Source organism: Lodderomyces elongisporus, chromosome 4 (assembly GCF_030384665.1).
Source record: "Lodderomyces elongisporus chromosome 4, complete sequence".
In the NCBI taxonomy this organism is placed as follows: Eukaryota; Fungi; Ascomycota; class Pichiomycetes; order Serinales; family Debaryomycetaceae; genus Lodderomyces; species Lodderomyces elongisporus.
The window spans coordinates 1,205,174-1,223,849 of NC_083676.1; the positions used below are offsets into that span (position 1 = coordinate 1,205,174).

The 18,676-nt window shown below is 35.6% G+C and overlaps 6 protein-coding genes across 6 annotated transcripts; 3 read left to right on the forward strand and 3 right to left on the reverse strand. All coding sequences in view use genetic code 12, as the record gives it.

Moving 5' to 3' along the window:
* Positions 1–3,239: 3,239 nt before the first annotated feature.
* Positions 3,240–4,514, forward strand: PVL30_003598 (uncharacterized protein; the record flags this gene model as incomplete). The annotated part of the gene is made up of 1 exon (XM_001526146.1): positions 3,240–4,514. One exon carries the CDS (start codon positions 3,240–3,242, stop codon positions 4,512–4,514), a length of 1,275 nt encoding a protein of 424 aa, XP_001526196.2.
* A 262-nt stretch (positions 4,515–4,776) lies between these two features.
* PVL30_003599 (uncharacterized protein) lies at positions 4,777–5,901 on the reverse strand (the record flags this gene model as incomplete). The annotated part of the gene is made up of 1 exon (XM_001526147.1): positions 4,777–5,901. The coding sequence occupies one exon, from the start codon at positions 5,899–5,901 to the stop codon at positions 4,777–4,779; it is 1,125 nt and encodes a 374-aa protein (XP_001526197.1).
* A 2,820-nt stretch (positions 5,902–8,721) lies between these two features.
* SOL1 (suppressor of los1-1) lies at positions 8,722–10,002 on the forward strand (the record flags this gene model as incomplete). The annotated part of the gene is made up of 1 exon (XM_001526148.1): positions 8,722–10,002. One exon carries the CDS (start codon positions 8,722–8,724, stop codon positions 10,000–10,002), a length of 1,281 nt encoding a protein of 426 aa, XP_001526198.2.
* A 402-nt stretch (positions 10,003–10,404) lies between these two features.
* Positions 10,405–11,496, reverse strand: tum1 (sulfurtransferase; the record flags this gene model as incomplete). The annotated part of the gene is made up of 1 exon (XM_001526149.1): positions 10,405–11,496. The coding sequence occupies one exon, from the start codon at positions 11,494–11,496 to the stop codon at positions 10,405–10,407; it is 1,092 nt and encodes a 363-aa protein (XP_001526199.2).
* A 3,474-nt stretch (positions 11,497–14,970) lies between these two features.
* CSH1 (CSG1/SUR1-like protein) lies at positions 14,971–16,554 on the forward strand (the record flags this gene model as incomplete). Its single annotated transcript, XM_001526150.1, has 1 exon — positions 14,971–16,554. The coding sequence occupies one exon, from the start codon at positions 14,971–14,973 to the stop codon at positions 16,552–16,554; it is 1,584 nt and encodes a 527-aa protein (XP_001526200.2).
* Positions 16,555–17,013: 459 nt separating this feature from the next.
* On the reverse strand, positions 17,014–18,039 carry RRP45 (3'-5'-exoribonuclease; the record flags this gene model as incomplete). The annotated part of the gene is made up of 1 exon (XM_001526151.1): positions 17,014–18,039. One exon carries the CDS (start codon positions 18,037–18,039, stop codon positions 17,014–17,016), a length of 1,026 nt encoding a protein of 341 aa, XP_001526201.1.
* Positions 18,040–18,676: the final 637 nt, after the last annotated feature.

An 18,676-nucleotide genomic window follows, 5' to 3' on the forward strand; every position in this document is an offset into this window, starting at 1 on the left:
TATGTTGAAAGTAATTTTTTTTGACCGCCATTTTTTATACCTTACAGAAATTCTAGAAATGAAATGTTCCTGTATAGATCATCTCTCACAACGATACGCATGCACACCAAAATAAGCAAAATATTTGTATAAAACCTTTGGTTAGCACTGCCAATTATAGAGATACAACCAAAAATAAAACACAACAAACAGTATACAACATACAAGAATTGTAAATTTCCTATTTTGTTTGGATTCTTCTTTCGAAACAGTTCATTTTTTTTTTTTGTTGTTGTTGTTGTTCTTTAGCTGTTTCAAGAAGACCGATAAGAAGCTGCAAAGTAATATCCGGATCAAATTTGCCTATTATGAGACGCTCGTGAGTCAAATAAAAGAAAAAAATTTAAAGTAATAATTAAATGGCAGATATACAAATCTGTATGGATTCACTTATACCAATTGTAAAATTAGACATGTGCTCACAGCGTATTTGGTGTTTTTGTTAGTACTCGTATACACATCTTATGCCTTGAAGCTTTCCAATTACACCTCAATCACCTACTCTCTGCCTCTTCCTCTCTCCCTCTCCCTTTCCCTCTCCCTCTTTCCTTCCCCCAACTCCATGTCCCAGCTCTTGCAAGTCATACTGTTTTCACTTTTCACACACCAACGTTAATATTCCGAAAATGAATACAGATGATGATGAAGAAGAAGCGAAAAATAAAAAAAAAAAAGAAAAGAAAGACAACTTTTCAATATAGAATTGGTTTCCCAATTATGTTTCCTAAAATGGATAAATTTACAACAAACAAAAAAGAGAGAAAAAAAATAGAATTAAATATAAAAATTAAAAATAAAAAATAAAAATAAAAATATATTTTCTGTAGAGATAACAAACTGAAATTGATCATTCAACAATCATTACAACGATGTCTTCCCTCCAAGGTCAAACTGAAAATACTCATTTACCAAGCTAAGATACCTTGAGTAACGGATATCCTTTCCACTTACTATATACTTTGCTTCTCTTTAATTTGTTTTGTTTTGGTTTGTTTTGTTGTAGAAGGTAATTTCAAATACTCTTTTTTTTTTCGCTTGGTTTAACTTTGTGTATGATTCCAGTAATTTATTATTAGAAGCACTGCCACCATAACATTCTACACCAACTGTCGCATAGCACTGTCACAAGTAACAAGTGTACGACTGCTGAGCATCGGTTTGAGCTGGTAGCTCACCGATACCAGCGGTTTGAGTTCGTGACTTGATAGGCTATATTCCAACTAAGTGTAATTGTCAATGATCGCACCTATAAAGGTCTCAATGCTCATAAGTTAAGAGAGTAAATTGTCTCATACAAAGTCACTAGTAAGGAGAATCGTGAGAGTATACACTCCGCACGTTCACCTAGTGATTTGTGTTCAATGTAGTTGACCGTCTAAATTCTGTATTTAACCGATATTTCTATATAATAGTGATAAGTTAATTTTACCACTTCTCGTTCCTATTTATATTAACTCATCTCGTTTGAAGCTTTCAAGTTTCCCATGTCGTGCAATATTCTCCGAATATTCACTTAGCGGAAACGAGGGCACAGAGCGTACAGTGTGTGTCGCACTGTGACACCAACCACAGTACTTTGACAATTTACAATATGCCATTGACCTCCATAGCCTACTAGGGAAAGGGGGGAAGGGGGGGAAGGAAAGAGTTCGTAAAACACATTACGAATATTGCCTATAGGCTTAAATATATATATATTTAGATTGAAAGAGAGCAAAGTGTACACATGTATAGCTTCTTTAGTATGTAGCAGTTCTTTCATCTGTACTCAAATTACTGTAATGGATGATGATTCCACTATTCTTGGGCTATTCTTCTCAAACGCTATATAAGCCATTATCGTAAATCTCCAAAAAGTTGGTTCTGGGTCTTTCACCTTTGTTTTCTTTCTCCAGCCCTATCTTTCCTCTTCCTAAAGTAAAAAAAAAAAACACTTAGTTTGTTCTTTTACTCAAAGGCTGAGTCTTTGCAACGAAAGAAAAAAAAAAGAACCAAAAAATTAAAAAATTAAAAATGGGAGCGCAAGAATATGGAAAAAAAAATAAGAAACAAAAATAAAAAAAAAAAAACACCGACCTTATGCAAACTAAAAATAGAAACACTTCCATACAGTCTTACTATCCATCAATAACCAGAGTTACAAACATAAATCGAATCTGCTTTGTTGTATTCTTCTTTGCATTGCATTGCTTTCCTTTGATATGCTTTGCACTCTTGATTTACCTTTTTTTTTGGAACCAACGGGGAGGCGGAGAAAACTCTTTTGACGAGAAATGTAGAAATGTACGGTAAAACGAACAGGTTCTTTGTTTTCCATCTTCTGTAATTTACTTGCTCATATGTCATAGGACATATGATATCGAGTTGACTCCAAATACCAGTCTGTTCATTTGAAAAAAAATAGCAAATGGGCCTGGTAAAACAAATTAGTACTAGACTATGCAATAACTTTGCTGAAAATTGAAAGTCTATTGTTGCAATTTTTTTTGGAAAAAATCAACATCTTTTGATCAAACACGCTTTTCTAAGTCATAGTCAAGTTGTTAAAGTCACGTGACTAAAAATTTTCTGGAAATAACACGTCTGTTTTTTCATTATTTTTTTTTTTTTTTTTGTTTCTTTTATTTCTTTGTATGTTAAAGTTTTTACAATAATTTTTTTTTTTTTTGGCATCAATATCTTCCAAAACAAAAACAAAATAAAAGGTTTGAGTCAAGACAACGAAATTGTCCAAGATATAAACTGAGTAAAATCCAAAAAAAAGGAAAGGCATTTAGCCATATATAGGTAGATTGTATATAAACCACTTCCCTTTTTCGTCTCTTTCTTCTTTGTTTGTGTTCTTCGTCTTTACACATTCTTCCCAATTGGCTTTCTTCTTATTTGTTTACTTGTTTATTAATATTATTATTGTCTTTGTTAGAAAACAACCACCCCCCAAAAACCCCTCAAAAACAGAAAGGATTTTCAATAGCAAAAAAAAAAAAATATTACTAAAAATAATAATTAGAAATTGGAATAGTACAATGTTGGGGCCTAATAAAATAGCCGCTTGTGTGTGTGTGTGTCTTTAATTAAGCACACTCTTGTTTTTTCTCAATTTTTTTCAAACCACGTAATGCAAAAATGTACTTGCCAATATTCACTAGAAACTATTGTATAGGAAACGGAAACCCTCTCCCTACCCCTTCTCCTTTTAAATGCCAGACAACTATTTAACCTATACTGGTTCGAATTCTACAGAGACTATTGAAAGCAGCACAAGCTCTAATATCAATGGTGCCAATAGTCAAAGTTTATCACCTTCTTCATTGGTCATTAATATCCAAAAGCTGCTGTCTCCAATAACTCTTTTGAATGACGATATCTTAAATTTAATCTTGAGACAATTGAACCAGATTGATGTGATCAATTTATCACTTACTCACAGACACTTTTGTAGTGCATGCAAACGTCGACTTCATGCAACCATTTATGTTTATTACGATACTAATGGCAATGGCTCTCTACTCAAACACCATGTTCCGCGAAACTGGTACGGTCCGCCATTTGTAGGACAAACTGTGCTTTCAAACACAAATTTCAAAAAATATTTACGCAGTCCAAATGCTTTTACCTGTTTGAACAACTTGGTAATTTTCAATCATTCAATGGTTGATGACGAAATGTTGAGATTTATGCAGAGGACCCTCAACTGCAGAATCTTGACCGATCGACTTGGTGGAGGTGGTAGCGATATTAATGAAACAGTGGCTTTACAACAAGAGTTGAACAAAGAGCTTAAACAACCCCATTGTCTGATATTATTTGATTTTCAACTGCCTTTGCTCGGCAACGAGGATTATGAATTTACATGCGACAATTTCCAAATTATGGATTGGAGACAATTTATCCCAAACAAGAGATTTCATGCTACAAGTTTGGGCATTATGGGTTTTGAAAAACAAGCTTCCAGCAAATTGTTTGAAATAAACCTCGGCTGTCTAAAGTCTCTTACCATTGCTGGATTCATGGGCAAACCTTTTCCAGAATTAAATGACATTGAGAATTTTGCTTCAAAATTGACTTCCTTAAAATGTCTACACCTTCATATCGGTAAAAAGAGCTGGTTTGAGTTTTGCAGAGCTATACGTCAAAACTCACTACGTGAGCTTGCAGTACCAATTTCAGTAACAAACCTGTGTGATTTTTCATTTGAATTATTGAATTCTTTGCAATTACAATCCAAGTCTTTAAAAAGACTCGTACTACGCACACCTCCATACATTCCCGATGCCACCTTCTTCACAGCAGGAACTCCTGAACGAGAATTGGAGTATTTTTTCATCTTTCCGAATTTGGAAGAAATTGTCGATAAAATGGAGCTCTACACACTCGACAGAGTGTACACAACAATGAATACAATTGACTTTCATAGAGGATCATTATGTGACCCCAGAACCTGTAACGGACTCCACATTACTGAGCAAGAATAAAGACATCCTCCTCCCCCTTCTAATAAAACCCTACAAAAATGGAAACTGCAAAAAACATAAATAGGAGAAAAATGACAACTACAAAAAAAAAAGAAAATGGAAACTACAAAAAACAAAGGAAAAAAAACCAGAAAAAAAAAATAAGTATCAAACTCGCCAGAATACAATTTGTTTATATAGCCTGTAAATATATATATATATATATAAATACAAATTTCTCTTTTGTGTTTTTTTTACACACCGTTTCAATTTTTACAGCCCTTTAAAACCCACCACCAGGAGGTCCGAAATTACCAAAGTTACCGAAATTGCCTCCAAATCCAGGACCACCAGGACCACGCAATCCACCATCTGGTAAACCTTGTCCCAATGCATCTAAATTCTCTTCAGAGTATGGGTCATCAAATCTGGCACCGGGTGGGACACCTTTTCTCCCGCTATACCCGCTATACCCGCTTGTGCCGCTGCCTATTCCTCTGCTTTCACCACCTTGCCCCGGGTGGAAAATTGGGTGATTTGCATCTGGGTGCATTCCTCCGCTTCCTAATGGTCCTTGTGAGCTGCCTTGCAAAGGATCCAAGTACCCTTTCAAAGTTGGATCTTTTGGCAATCCAGGTGGGTTCAAGTCATCGGAACCTATAGGGGGTAGATGCGAGGATTGTCCTAATGTGTCATGAGTTGGTTGACCCGGGTCTCTTATTTGATATTCATCTTCAAAATCGGGCATATCCGATGGTCTTTTGAATGCAGCATTTTGTACCCGAGGCTGGGAAGATTGTGGTGCTGAGGCAGAAGGATTACCACCGGTGAATACCGGGTTTGTTGGATGATAAGGTTCTTCTGGAGTAGGTGACTTCGCATAGTTACTTTCTGTATCAGTGTGTTCTTCGACAATTGGCTGTGATTGTTCTTGCTGTCCTTGTTTCAAATCATCTTTTTGAACGTGTTGTTGTTGTTGCTGCTGTTGCTGCTGTTGCTGTTGATGCTCCTTTTCACTTTGAGTACTGCTTGGGAATATTGAACTGACTTTTTCATTATCGACAACGCCTCTAAATTTTTTTTGGAATTTCTCAACCAATTCTCTGGGCAATTGACTAGTACCTGCAATGGGAAATTCAATAGTGTCCAAATCAAACCATTCCCAATTGATCAATGCGTTATCCAATCTTCCATCAAGGTTGAGTAAATTTACCAACGACTGGACATCGCTGATTGCGGTAAAGCTCAAAATGAGAAATTTCTCATCGTAGTGGTACAATTCAACTTGCTTTAGTTTATTCTCATTGGTTGTGCCCACAACCTTGTAGTGGTTTGATTCTGGGTATATTTGGCCAATGTATTCCGTAACCAACTCAAACGTGAGCTGAAAGTAATTGTCTATAGTCATTTTTTGGCTTGGTATGACGTGGAGTGACTGCTTATATTGTAAAGGTTATTGAATAATCCCCCAAAAAAAAAGCTGTGTAAGTAATTAATTGTTTAGGAAATGGTGGAACAGGAGGAGAACCAAAAACAAAGAAAAAAACAAAACAATTAAATAGTATAATCAGATAGTGGCAGTTGGTAAAGGATAAAAAACAGAAGAAGGAAATGAATTGTTTCTGGATGAGTTGGATTTCTTTGATTAATGTGATTGATGCATAAATGTAGGGTGACCTTCTTTTGAGATTTTTTTTTGCTTTTGCTTTTGCTTTTGCTTTTAAACTCTTTTTTAAATACTTTTAATAATTTATATTTTGAGGCCTAGCAGATTATAGAACATTCTAAGGGATCATTACATTTATTACACAAAACAAGAGATTAGATAACTAGAGGAAGTGTGTATACATAGTTGTGGAAGAAAGAGAAGAAGAGAGTTAGGAGGGGAGTAGGAGTCGGAGTGAAGGAACAAGCGGAAACTAATAATTATAAATTGGTGGGTGTCGCGCATCCAGTGTCGCAAAAAAGGTGAATTTGCAAATAGGAACTCGTGCGACAATGCAATTGTCCAACCATGTAATGTTGCAACAACGCAACAATTTATTATCAATGAAGGCCAAGTAGTGGGTCAGGGAAAAAAACGACAGGGGAAACACGTGAAGGAAAACAAGTGAAGGAAAACAAGTGAAGGAAAACAAGTGAAGGAAAACATGACAAAGCAAAAATAAATGAAGCAGGGCAAGAGGGGGAGGATACTTGTATATGATCTTCCAAAGTTCTATCCATTTTATTTGTGTACATCCACCACATTTGCAATTAAAATTCTTAAACAAATTGCTAATTCGAGTATTACTGATCAAAGAAATAAAACGCCACACAGTTTTACTAGAAGCAGATTCACAACTTTCTTGAAAGAAAAAACAAACCGCGGTAATCACGTGACCTCTTTATTTTTTGGTTTAGCCAAACAAAGTAAAAAAAAAGAGAAAGGACTTGTGCCAAAATCTATTCAAATAAATGTTGGTTGATAAAGCTAGTACCAACCTTTTTTTTTTTTTTTTTGACTTTGAAAGGGCACATTCACTTGACAACGTATACTCATATATGTTTTCTTCCCCACTTCTCTGTATCAAGAATTTACCTTTTGTGATATCACAAGAACGGAGCAAACGTCGAGTGCTCAACTGCTGGGTTGTGGCTACATTAATAAGTTGTCAAGCAGCATGTATTGCTATGCAACAAATTGTGATTGCTATTTGCCGTGCAACTCGAAAAAAAACAAAAAAATACAAAAAAAAAAAAAAGAAAGAAAAACCGAGAGAAAAATTAAGAAAGCAAAGTAAAACACCAAATTGCTTTCTCTGAACCTCAATTGCTGTCGATGTGACTGACAAAAAAGGGAAGTGTCTTATTCGGGATTCGGTGGCAGTAGTGTTTTGCAGTAATTCAGAGTGAATGTGGGAAGTGGGAGTGAAAGAAAAAAGAGACTAGTTTCTTTTACATTTTGTGGAAAAAAGAAAAAAAAAACAATCAATAAATAAGAAAATAGAAGAGATATCAAGACCATGTCTAGAGCTACTCAAGTGTATGGTGACGATTTGGAATTAATAGAAAGATGAAAAACTTGTAGAAAAGGACTATATTGGTCAACGTTGATGCTCCATTAATAGCAGAAGCAGTAGTACTAATAATAATCCCGACAGCTGCTTAATGTTAGTCGATTGCTAGCTGGTGAGGAAGGATCAAAGACGGAAGCGTGCGAAAAAAAAAGAGGCGGTGAAGTGGGGGGTTTAGAGAGGGGATGAAGCGTGCTTTTTTTAATGAGGAAAAAAAGTCATTGACTATTCATAGTTCCCCTTTTCTATCGTATTACATAATATCTTATGTAATACTATCTTATGTAATACGATCTAACTTTCCATTTGGGCTTTGCTTTTCATACAGAGGAAACGGAATTAACACTTCTTATCATTGAACTTTTTTTTTTTATTTATATATTCTATTTGTTTTGTTATATTAAGTCTTTTTGTAGGGAGACTATTAGTATTTATTTTATTTTTTTCTCTTCCTCTGTTTTTCCCTGTTCCATTGTACACGACCCACACTACTCACAAAAGTAAGTCCAAAAAGGGTGTTGCTGGCGTCGTTGCGACTGAGTAAGTAAGTGACTGAGTGAGTGAGTGAGTGACTGAAATGACTAAACCGCAGAATGTGTGAGAATGTTTGCGAATGCGTGCGAGTCAGAAAAAAAAAAAAAATCTTGTGGACAGGTTGATTTGGTAATCTCTAGAAAAGTCCACCATTCCCTTTCAATTACTCTACAACCCACTTCCACACTTACCAACCAATCAATCAATCAAAGATTACTATACCATTACACCAACAGAATAAACCTCATTTTTTCTAACCCCTAACTCCTTCTCCTTTTCATCTTCATCCTTTTACTCCTTACGCCATAACCCATTCAACTACGTACACCAACACTTAGACAAAACACCTACACACATATATACATATACATAAATATAAATATAAACATATACATATACATACATATATATATATATATATACACATACGTACATCAACGTCATTTCGAAACCATTTTCCATAACCTTGACTACACAGACAATTGTTAGCAGTTCAGAAGTTATACTAGTATCAAAACTTCAAGGACCATTTTCCAGACCAATACTATTCTCACTAATCACTATCATTGTTGATTTACGATAAAATTCTATTTCTATAGCTATACTACACTACGTGCCCACTTATCAAAGATACAAAAATGACTACAACCGTTCCCTTAATCTATTCGTTCCCCGAATTCTTGGGAGTCGCAGACGCTGTTGCCGATTTAATCATCTCGGCTCAGAATCAAACCTTATACAATACAACAGATGCTAAACAGATTGAAATGATCAAGCTGGGACAGATGAAGCGTCCATCAATGACCAAGACCAATAGCTCATTATCTGTCGCAATGGCCATGAATGGTGCTAACAACAATAGTAATAATAGCAATAGTAATCATAATCTCATTAGCAGTAGCAGCAACACCATCAACAACACCGTCAACAACACCAATAACAATAACAATAACAATAATAATAATAATAATAATAGTGGTAGTAGCACTTATATCGCCCACAGTAGTGGTAATGGCATATCTCCATTAAGCCATCCAAGTACAGGCACAAACACTGGAGCAAGCTCCACTACCAATAGTCCTAGTCTTAGCCAAAGCCAAAGTGTCACCAATATTGCTTCTGGTGCATCATCAACCAATTTGCAACAGAACAACAAGATCAAAAAGGAAAAGAAGATAATGAAGAAGCAAGAAATTAGGTTCAAGATTGCCATTAGTGGTGGATCGCTTATAAAAATTTTGAGCCAGGGACTCATGCATGAACAACAGTATATCGAATGGGATAAATGGGACATTTATTTTGCCGATGAGAGATTAGTACCGTTTGAGAGCCAAGATTCGAATTATGGCCAAGCTGAAAGGGAAATCTTTTCACTCATCAAGGGTGATAAGAAACCACGTATCTTTCACATTGACGAGTCCTTAATTGATGATCCACAAGAAGCAGCTGATGACTATGAGAAACAATTGATTCAAAACTTTGCCAAAAAGGATTCGGTGAAACTACCAATGTTTGATTTGTTATTACTTGGATGTGCACCAGATGGCCATATTGCATCATTGTTTCCCAACCAAGGTGAAGCTTTACGTGAAAAGTTGGCATGGTGTATCCCCGTGTCAAAAGCACCACTGGGTCCAGAGAATAGAATCACATTGACAATTCCAGTCATTTGTCATGCGGCAAGAGTTGTATTCGTTGTTGAAGGTTTGACCAAGGCTCCGATCATCAAGACCATAATGGAAAGACCCGAAAAGGGATTGCCCAGCTCTATTGTGAATGAGACTGCAGTGGGTAAAGTTAGTTGGTTTGTTGACGATGCGGCATTGAATGATTTATATGACATTACAAAGAAAAAGTATAAATATTTGTCGATTCCAGAGCCAGACCACTCAAAAGATAAACAAGAGGAGCAAGTATAAACAAGTATAGCCGGTGGTTGTATATGTTGGATAGTCAAAACTTTAAGCTAATGTACAATATATATATATATATATATATATGTATATATGTGTATACAGACACCAGAATAGTTTTAATCACTAATCATATACATACATAAATGTTATTTACACATATGAGAGTGCTTGTCACACCGTGCCAAAAGATTTTTTTTTTTCTTCATATAGTCCAGTTGACATCTAACTTGTCATTTCATTTTCAAGTGGTTAAAAGTTTTCTCTTATTTTGCTATATTAATATATTTTCAACACGCCACAAATCCTTACAAAAAAGGAAAAATGAATTCTTTGGTGAATTTTCAAGTAAACATCGAAGTATAAATTTTCTTTTTTTCTTTCTTTTGATGATATACTTATTTAGTCTCAAACATCCTTGACAATGAGTTCTTCTGGAGCACGCATTGCCCATTCGGTCCAAGATCCATCATATAATCTCACATTGACGTTTTGCAACTTTAATACATTTTCCAATCCCAATTTCAATACACATGCAGTAACACCAGTACCACACATGACTATTATTCCTTTGGGGTATTTTGTAGCAATCTCATCCAATTGTTCAACGCCAACAGCTTCCTTCACTATAGATTCGAGTTCATCGCGGGATTTGTATTGGTTGTTTTGTTCTTGGTCGAGGAATTTTGTGAATGGCAAGTTCTTTGCTGTTGGGATGTGACCTGAGGATAAGCCTGGTCGTGGTTCTGGTGCCGAGCCAGAAAATCTATCTGGTGACCTGGCATCGAGAACCAAGTACTCGTGAATGTGGTCTTCTTCAATTAAGTTGACCAATTCCTCGTACTCAATCACTTCTCTGTCGTAGCGTTCTTCAAACTCTTCAGCTGTAAGTGGTAGATGCTTGTCATCAATATCCTGTTCCTGTGTTTCTGCTTGTGCGTGAACCTTTGTTTGATTTTGACTTTGTTTGTTTTCAACATTTGTTTCACTCTCAATTAATTCAGTCTTGATTAAATTCAAGTCTAGTGGGTAGTCATAGTTTTTGTAGTTTAGATAATTATCCAATAGATAAACACGATCGTAACCAAACAATTTGAGAGTGAATGCGACTCTCGGGCTTGAAAAATTGCCAACTTTGTCATACACGACTAGATTATCCAGAGGCTTGATATGTCCCTTGCCCAATTGCTCGATAGTCTTGGCCATAATTTGTTGAGTAGGCAACATGTGTGGATAGGGCGAGTCACGACTGCACTTGTCTAAGTCAAAGAAGCGTGCGTGTGGTATGCGTTCGTTTTGGTATTCTTCCAAGGCGTTGCGTGGTGAATTGGGCATAAACCATGTTGCGTCAATGGGAACTGTTTGGCGATCATTGGCAGTTTCCTGTGCATTATCGGCAGGAGCATTTGAAGCGGGCGAAGCAGACGAAGCAGATGCTTGAAGTAGTGTACGAAATGACGAGGGTTTGATTATTGATAAGAATGACTTTGGCTTTGACATTGTTTTGTTGCAATTTGGTGATTTACTTAAATTGTGTATTGAAATCACTAAAGATACAAGTTATAAAGTGGGTGTAGAATGTGTTGATTAAGAGGTACAAGTTGTTTTGTTAGTCTTAGCATTGGGTATATAATTCATAATATTATTACTTTTTTTTGCCCTTTCCTTTTGGCGGGGAGAGGAGAGGAGAGGAGGCGAGAGGGAGGGTGTGTGTATATAAGGGAGAAAGTAGCGCAAAGCTATGTGATAAGAGATTGAGGTTGTATTAAGTGGGGAAAAAAAAAAGATTCAGCTTTAAGAATACGTTATTGAAAAAAAGAGTGGGTGTGGGATGTGAGGTGGTGTGTGTGTGGTGTGTGCAAAGAGAGGGAAGAACAACTAATGTTGTTATTAGAGTAGTGAACGGAGTTGACTGAAGAATAGGACAAGGAGAAGGAGAAGGAGAAGGAGAAGGAGAAGGAGAAGGAGAAGGAGAAGGAGAAGCAGAGTGAAACAAGTATTTATCAGATCGGGAAAAAGAATATTATTTGACAGATTCGACCAAGTTTTTTTTCCAAAGTACCTGCTTTCATATCGTATCTCAATGAGTGTAGAATCTATTATTTCAAATGTGTAAAAAAAAAATAAGTTTCCAAAAACCGTTTGTTTCCTTAGTTTAGGACAAAAGAAACAGAAAAAAGAAAAAGAAAAAAGAAAAACACTTGGATATAATATATTTAGTTGTTAATTCAACTTGTATTGAAGATAAAGTCAAGCTTAAGTTGAAGATCGAGGTGGTGGTGTAGAAACTTCCACCTCCTCGATCTTCACATTCTTTTGGTCCATATAGTTCGGAGTTAAATACAAATATGGAGTTAAGTTAAATTGTTTTTTTTCTCTCTCTGTTTTGTGTGTGTGTGTTTTTCTTTAGCTTCATTTCACTTTCTTTCTTTCTGTTTCCTTATTTCCTTTTTCTTTTGTGTGTGTGTGTGTTGTAACAAGTAGGTTTATCTTTGCGACAGTCACGGTATGAATGTTTACTCGTGTAAAAACTGCATTCAATCTCTTTGTAAATAATCTTTGTACAATGTTTACCATTTTATTTTTTTTCTATTATTTTTTTGCCTATTTTTCTATTTTTCAAATCTCACATGTTTTGTATGACTTGAAATATTGTTTACCTCCACAGTAGATCTAAGTTTATTGTTTTATTGTTGGTTTTTTTATTTGTAGAGATGACGTGAGTGATAGTGGGTGATAGTGAGTGGTAGTGGGTGGGGGAAGGGGAGGAAAGACGGCAGTATGGATGTGCCAATGTTTACTATTAAATCAGTGTGAAGATCAATTAATTAGTGGTGCCGTGTACATGAGGATTTGTATTCGGTCATTTGCCTCCTTTTTATCTTCTTCTTCTTCTTCTTCTTAATTGGCCAACTCCAACTTTGACAAAGATGTCCAGCTAAGCGACCCTTGTCTTCCCCTCCTTCTTTCCTTCCTTCCTTCCTTCCTTTCTGCTTATTATTTGATTAAATTTATTTTTTTATTTTTTATTTCTTTTTTATTTCTTTTTTTTTTTCATTTTGTGGAAGTTGGAAACAAAAATATTCTGGTAGGAAAAAAAAAATTGGTACCCCTATTTTTTTTAATTAATTTTGTCTATGACTCTCTCTTTCTCTATCTAAAGTGTTTTTAGTGTATACATATGGTAGCTACATTAATTTACAAGGAGAACAAGCACCCTATCGTACATATTTTGACAAGTTTTTTTTTCTTTTGTATGCAGTACACTATATTGAAACATTAAAGTATACAATTTTTTTTTTGTTTCTTTTTTTGTTTCCTTTTTTTTTCATTTTTTTTTATTTAACTGGCATTTGACAAGTACATTACATCTCTTTTGCCTAACCAATAACTATGAGAACTGCGCCTCTTCCGATCTGGGTGTTGGCTTTTGATTTTAAATTTTAAATTTTTTATTAGACATACACTTTTGTGTCTATCCTCTAATTTCATAGAGTTCTTTATCTTTACACACAACTAAGAGGCTTACTCTTTTACCTAAAATTTTGTTACTTTAAATTTTTATTTAATTTTTTAATTTTTTTAATTTTTTTAAATAATTGTATTTACTTTCTATTTCCCCCCACCCACCACCACCAAAGTTTTTGTGATTGGTTCCCCTAACAAAACAGATTTCCAGAGCGTGTCCTTCTTGTTCTCTGCTCAGCTCAGCTCAGCTCAGCTCAGCTGAAATTCCTTACTGACTCTAGCCAACAAAGCAAATAGCAACACTTGTAACACATGTAACACATGCTCATCTCCCATTTCATTTCATTTCATTTAATACCCAACCACCACAGCTTCAAGCATTAAAGCATTACTAACTAAAAACACTCGGACACTACTTCCACCAATTACTGACTAGTAGCAATTTGTCCATAGATATTAATGTAAGGGAAAAACAGATATATATTGTATGAGACAAAATTCTACACATACATACACAGTAAATAATACAAATCATCAAATCAATTTAAATTTAAAATTTTTTTTTATTCAGTCTCCTTTTTTTTCTTTTTTATTTTTTATTATTTGTCTCCCTTTTTTTTATTTATTTATTTATTTATTTACGACCTCTGACCGCAGCAGCAGCAGTAGCAGTAGCAGCAGCAGCATCATTTAGCGTCATTACTCACCACCCACCACTCACCAGCATCAGCGTTAGCAACGCGAGTTCAGCAGCGGCAACAAGCACTACCTACTACCACCCACCCCACCAGCAACAACAACAACAACAACAACAACAACAACAACAATAAACACAAAGAGCAGCAATCTTGTACTCTGAGTTTGATTTTTTATTTTTTATTTCTATTCTTTATTTTTTATTTATTATATTTTTTATTTTTAATTTTTTATTTTTTAATTTTTTAATTTTTTATTTTGGCTCTTTCTCTTTTGCTGGCGCAGTAAACTTTGAAAGAATTGAACTTCCCAAATTCCACAATATACAGTCCCACTATAAACAATACACTTTATACCGCAGTAGCAGCTTCTTCTTCTTTGTCTTCTTTGTCTTCTTCAACAATACATACATATATATATATATACAAATACTCCAACTTTTCCACAATTGTTGCCAAACATACCAAAATTAAACAAACCAAAACAAAACAAAACTAGGGTTCTACAAAGAGAAAAATTTATACTCATTAGCAACAAAGTATCTCAACACTAACCACAGAAAAAACATTCTCCCAACAACAACAACAACAGCAACAGCAACAGCAACAACAACAGGGAATAACAAATAAAAAACAACAACACTTGCATCTTGCATCTTGCACTTGAAACACAGTATTTCAAAGACGAAAAATAAGAAATATCTACAATTTCTCTAAATCACACCAATTTTCTGACCCAATCACCAGATCACTTCTATATCCATCATACCAATAAGTATTACTACTACTACTACTACTACTACCACTACTCATGAGAAAGGAACTAAAGTATATACTCTGGGCACACGTTGCTCTAGTCATTTACCTAATATACTTGTCTTTTGACCTTATAACTTTACTCCACGACGACACCTACAGCGATGCACTTATCGACTTTGAACTAAACCCACTGAAAAACAGCGGACAATTGAACAAACCAGCACTCATCCCCAAAATCATCCACCAGACTTATAAGCTGGAAAACATTCCAGATATTTGGAAAGCTGGCCAACAAGCCTGCATCGACTTGCACGAAGACTACCAATACATTCTCTGGACAGACGAAATGGCTAGGGAATTTATCAGCGAAGAATTTCCATGGTTTTTAAAAACCTGGGACAATTACAAGTACAATATCCAAAGAGCAGACGCAATAAGATACTTTGCATTATACCACTACGGTGGTATCTACATTGACTTGGACGACGGATGCGAAAAAAAATTGGACCCATTATTAACAGTACCGGCATTTGTCAGAAAAACTATACCCACCGGTATCTCCAATGATGTTATGGGAAGTGTACCAAACCACCCATTCTTTCTCAAGGCAATCGAATCATTGAAAAACTACCAGCGCAACTGGTTGGTACCCTACATCACCATTATGATCTCTACAGGCCCATTGTTTTTATCAGTCATTTGGAAACAGTACAAGAGATGGGGTGTTCCTGAAGCTGGCAAAGTAAGAATCTTGATGCCAGAAAACTACAAGGGATACAATAACTCCTTTTTCGCAATCGCACCCGGGTCCTCGTGGCACATGGGAGACGCCAACTTTATCAAGAGCTTGGCAAACCACTTGGTATTGGCCGTTATTGGTGGCTGTTTAATTGCAGTTGCCATCTTGGCTATTGAGTACTTGTTTTACTCATTTATCATCTCCACTTTTTTCAAAAAGTTCACCGCCAAGATTGGCAACTTTTTCATGTGGACAATCACCAAAATCTTGAGATTCTTCAACTTGGACAAGTTTATCGAATCAAGTGAAGCTTTGAAACAATACAAGTTGGTGGGCCTTGGAGAAGACGAAGAACGAACCTTTTGCGCAATAACTGAAAAGTTTAAGCAGCAAGAACAATTACCATTGCATGTACAACAACAACATCAACAACAACAACAACAACAACAGCTGCTACAACTGCAAGATAAAGACCAACAATTGCACAAACAAAAGCATCCTCACATTGCACAAGACAATCAGAACAAAAAGAATGGCATCAACTTGATGCAATTTTTGAAAAACTCCAATGTGAAAAGAAGGAGTCGAAAAGATTCCAACTTGCCATTCAATATTGAGATGATGGAGCAATTGGCTCAAGATACTACCATTGTGATAGCCGATGATACTAGCTCTTTACCCAATACAAAACAACACCACCAACAACAGCAGCAGCAGCAGCAACAGCAGCAGAAAGACGGTGCTCAAGAGCACATTGTCTACCTCTCCACCAATGACGACACTGACGTCGATCCCGATAACGAAACTGACCAAGCCTTCTTTTCAGACGGGAATAATGATGCCGATATACTGGCAAATGATGAGTTTAATGACGACTATAACGACAACATTGTATAAGATAACTTTTTTTTTCAAAAAAAATAAACAACAAACAAACTAAAATTTAAAGAAAGAAGAAAAAAAGAGAAAAACATTGTATAAATTGACCACGCCCCACACCACCCAACTCATTTGCAGTTGCAGTGGAAATAAGAATAATAAGATTAAAACAACAAAAGAAAAATTGCAGCAGAGATTATAGATCAAATCTTTTTCTGAGTCAAAACTTTATTTGTTCACGTTAATTCTTTCCTATCTTTTATTTAATTAATAATTTTACTTTAATTTTCAACCTTTTCCTTTCTTTTTCCTTTTTTTTTTCTTTCTTTTTTCTTTTTATTTATTCATTTTCCCCTTTCCAGTTTTCATATTAATTACTAAAAATTTGTATTTGATGTAACCAAAATTACATACAAAATTATGTAGTCTAATTCAAATCATCTGCACTTTCCTCATCATTTTCTCTCTCATTTACATCTACCGATTGGCACTTGACTCCAACAATTTGAAATTCTCCTTGTTATATCTTTTCTCCTCAGACTCCTTAATCTTTTTTGTAATCAAATCCGTGAGTTTATCAATGTGTTGCATTGAGTCATGACATATTTCAACTAATTTCTGGGCGTCAATAGGAACACCGCCATTCTTGCTCAACTGAATGATTTCTCTATTCTTATTCATTGTTATTGTTATGGAACCATCTCGCAATTGCTCCTCCATCGCATCAGCATCAAGAATACAAACCTCCCGTACTTCACCTTGCTCTTTTTCTCCTTGTACTTGTCCTTCCCCGTATAAATCACCATCATTGTCATTATCAATATCATCGTCGCCTTTGATATTCATCTCTTTTGAACCAAGGTTGAAAAATGAATATGTGAGACAAATTGGAATATGCAATATGCTCAACCCCACAGGCTGTCGCTCATTTACATCATGTATTATAACCCCATTGACACCACCATTGCCACTACCACCAAAACCACCGTGGGTAATTGAAACATCGGGTTTTTTAAAATGGCTCAATGCCAACATTGTAGCAAAACATCCAATATCAATCATTCCACCATCGTAGTTCCAAAAGTTCAAATCTGCCGTAATCTCCCAACACTGTTCTCCTGCAATGATACACAAATTCTCCAAGTCCAATGCATTAGAACGACGGATGGACTTTTCAATTATTCGTGAAATTAAAACCTCGTCTTGTTGCTGCGAACGTGTGGTATCAAACTTTAGTGATGCCATGGGAGAAATTTCACTATTGATAACAAAGATACCTTCAAATGGTCTATCTTCATAAGGCTTTGTGATTGAAGCAGAGATTCGCACCGATAGTTTTGTAGAGCCAAACGACACTTCAACATAACCGTACTCTGTTGGAGATAAGTATATGGAGATGTCACGAAGTTGCATTAGCGAACGACCATTGAGTCGTAACTGCGATTTAAGAGCAGTGTGGAGGAAATGTTTTTCATTTGCGGTGAGTTCAACGTGACGTGACATTGTTTGACGTCTTTATTTGGTCTTCTTAGCTCTTTTTTATTTGGCCCTAAGCTCTATGCTCTATACTTTAAGCTTGATTCTCTATAAAGTTTGAATCGTTTTTTTTATTTTTTCGTTGTTTTTTTGTTGCTTTATCGTTGCTTTATCGTCTCTTCTCTTTTCCTTTGGTTTTCCACCGGTATTCGATAAGTTTATTCAAACAGATGAAATAAAGCGAAATTGCCAGTTATTCACGTTTGGGTGGTAAGATTTTAACTAGTAAATCTAGTGATGAGATGGATGTTGAATGGAAATTTCTCGATTTTAATATTTGCAACAAACAATAATCTCTCTTTTTTTTTTTTCTTGCTTTCTCTTTTTCTCGCCCACACTCTCTTCCCTTGTGACATACTCACGCACCCAAACGCCCGCGCATTTATTCCATTAACCTTACTTCTCTGAAGAGCCAAAGTACAGGTAATTGAGGAACCCGACCCAGGAACCAAGGAAGTACCAATACGAATCTAATATTTTTTTTTTCTTTTTCTTTTATTTTTTTTTGCCATCAAAACAAAAGCAATCAATCAATTAATCAATCAATCAACGGAGCCAATAACATTTTGCATTACATCCATACTACCAGCCCCCCAATCCACGT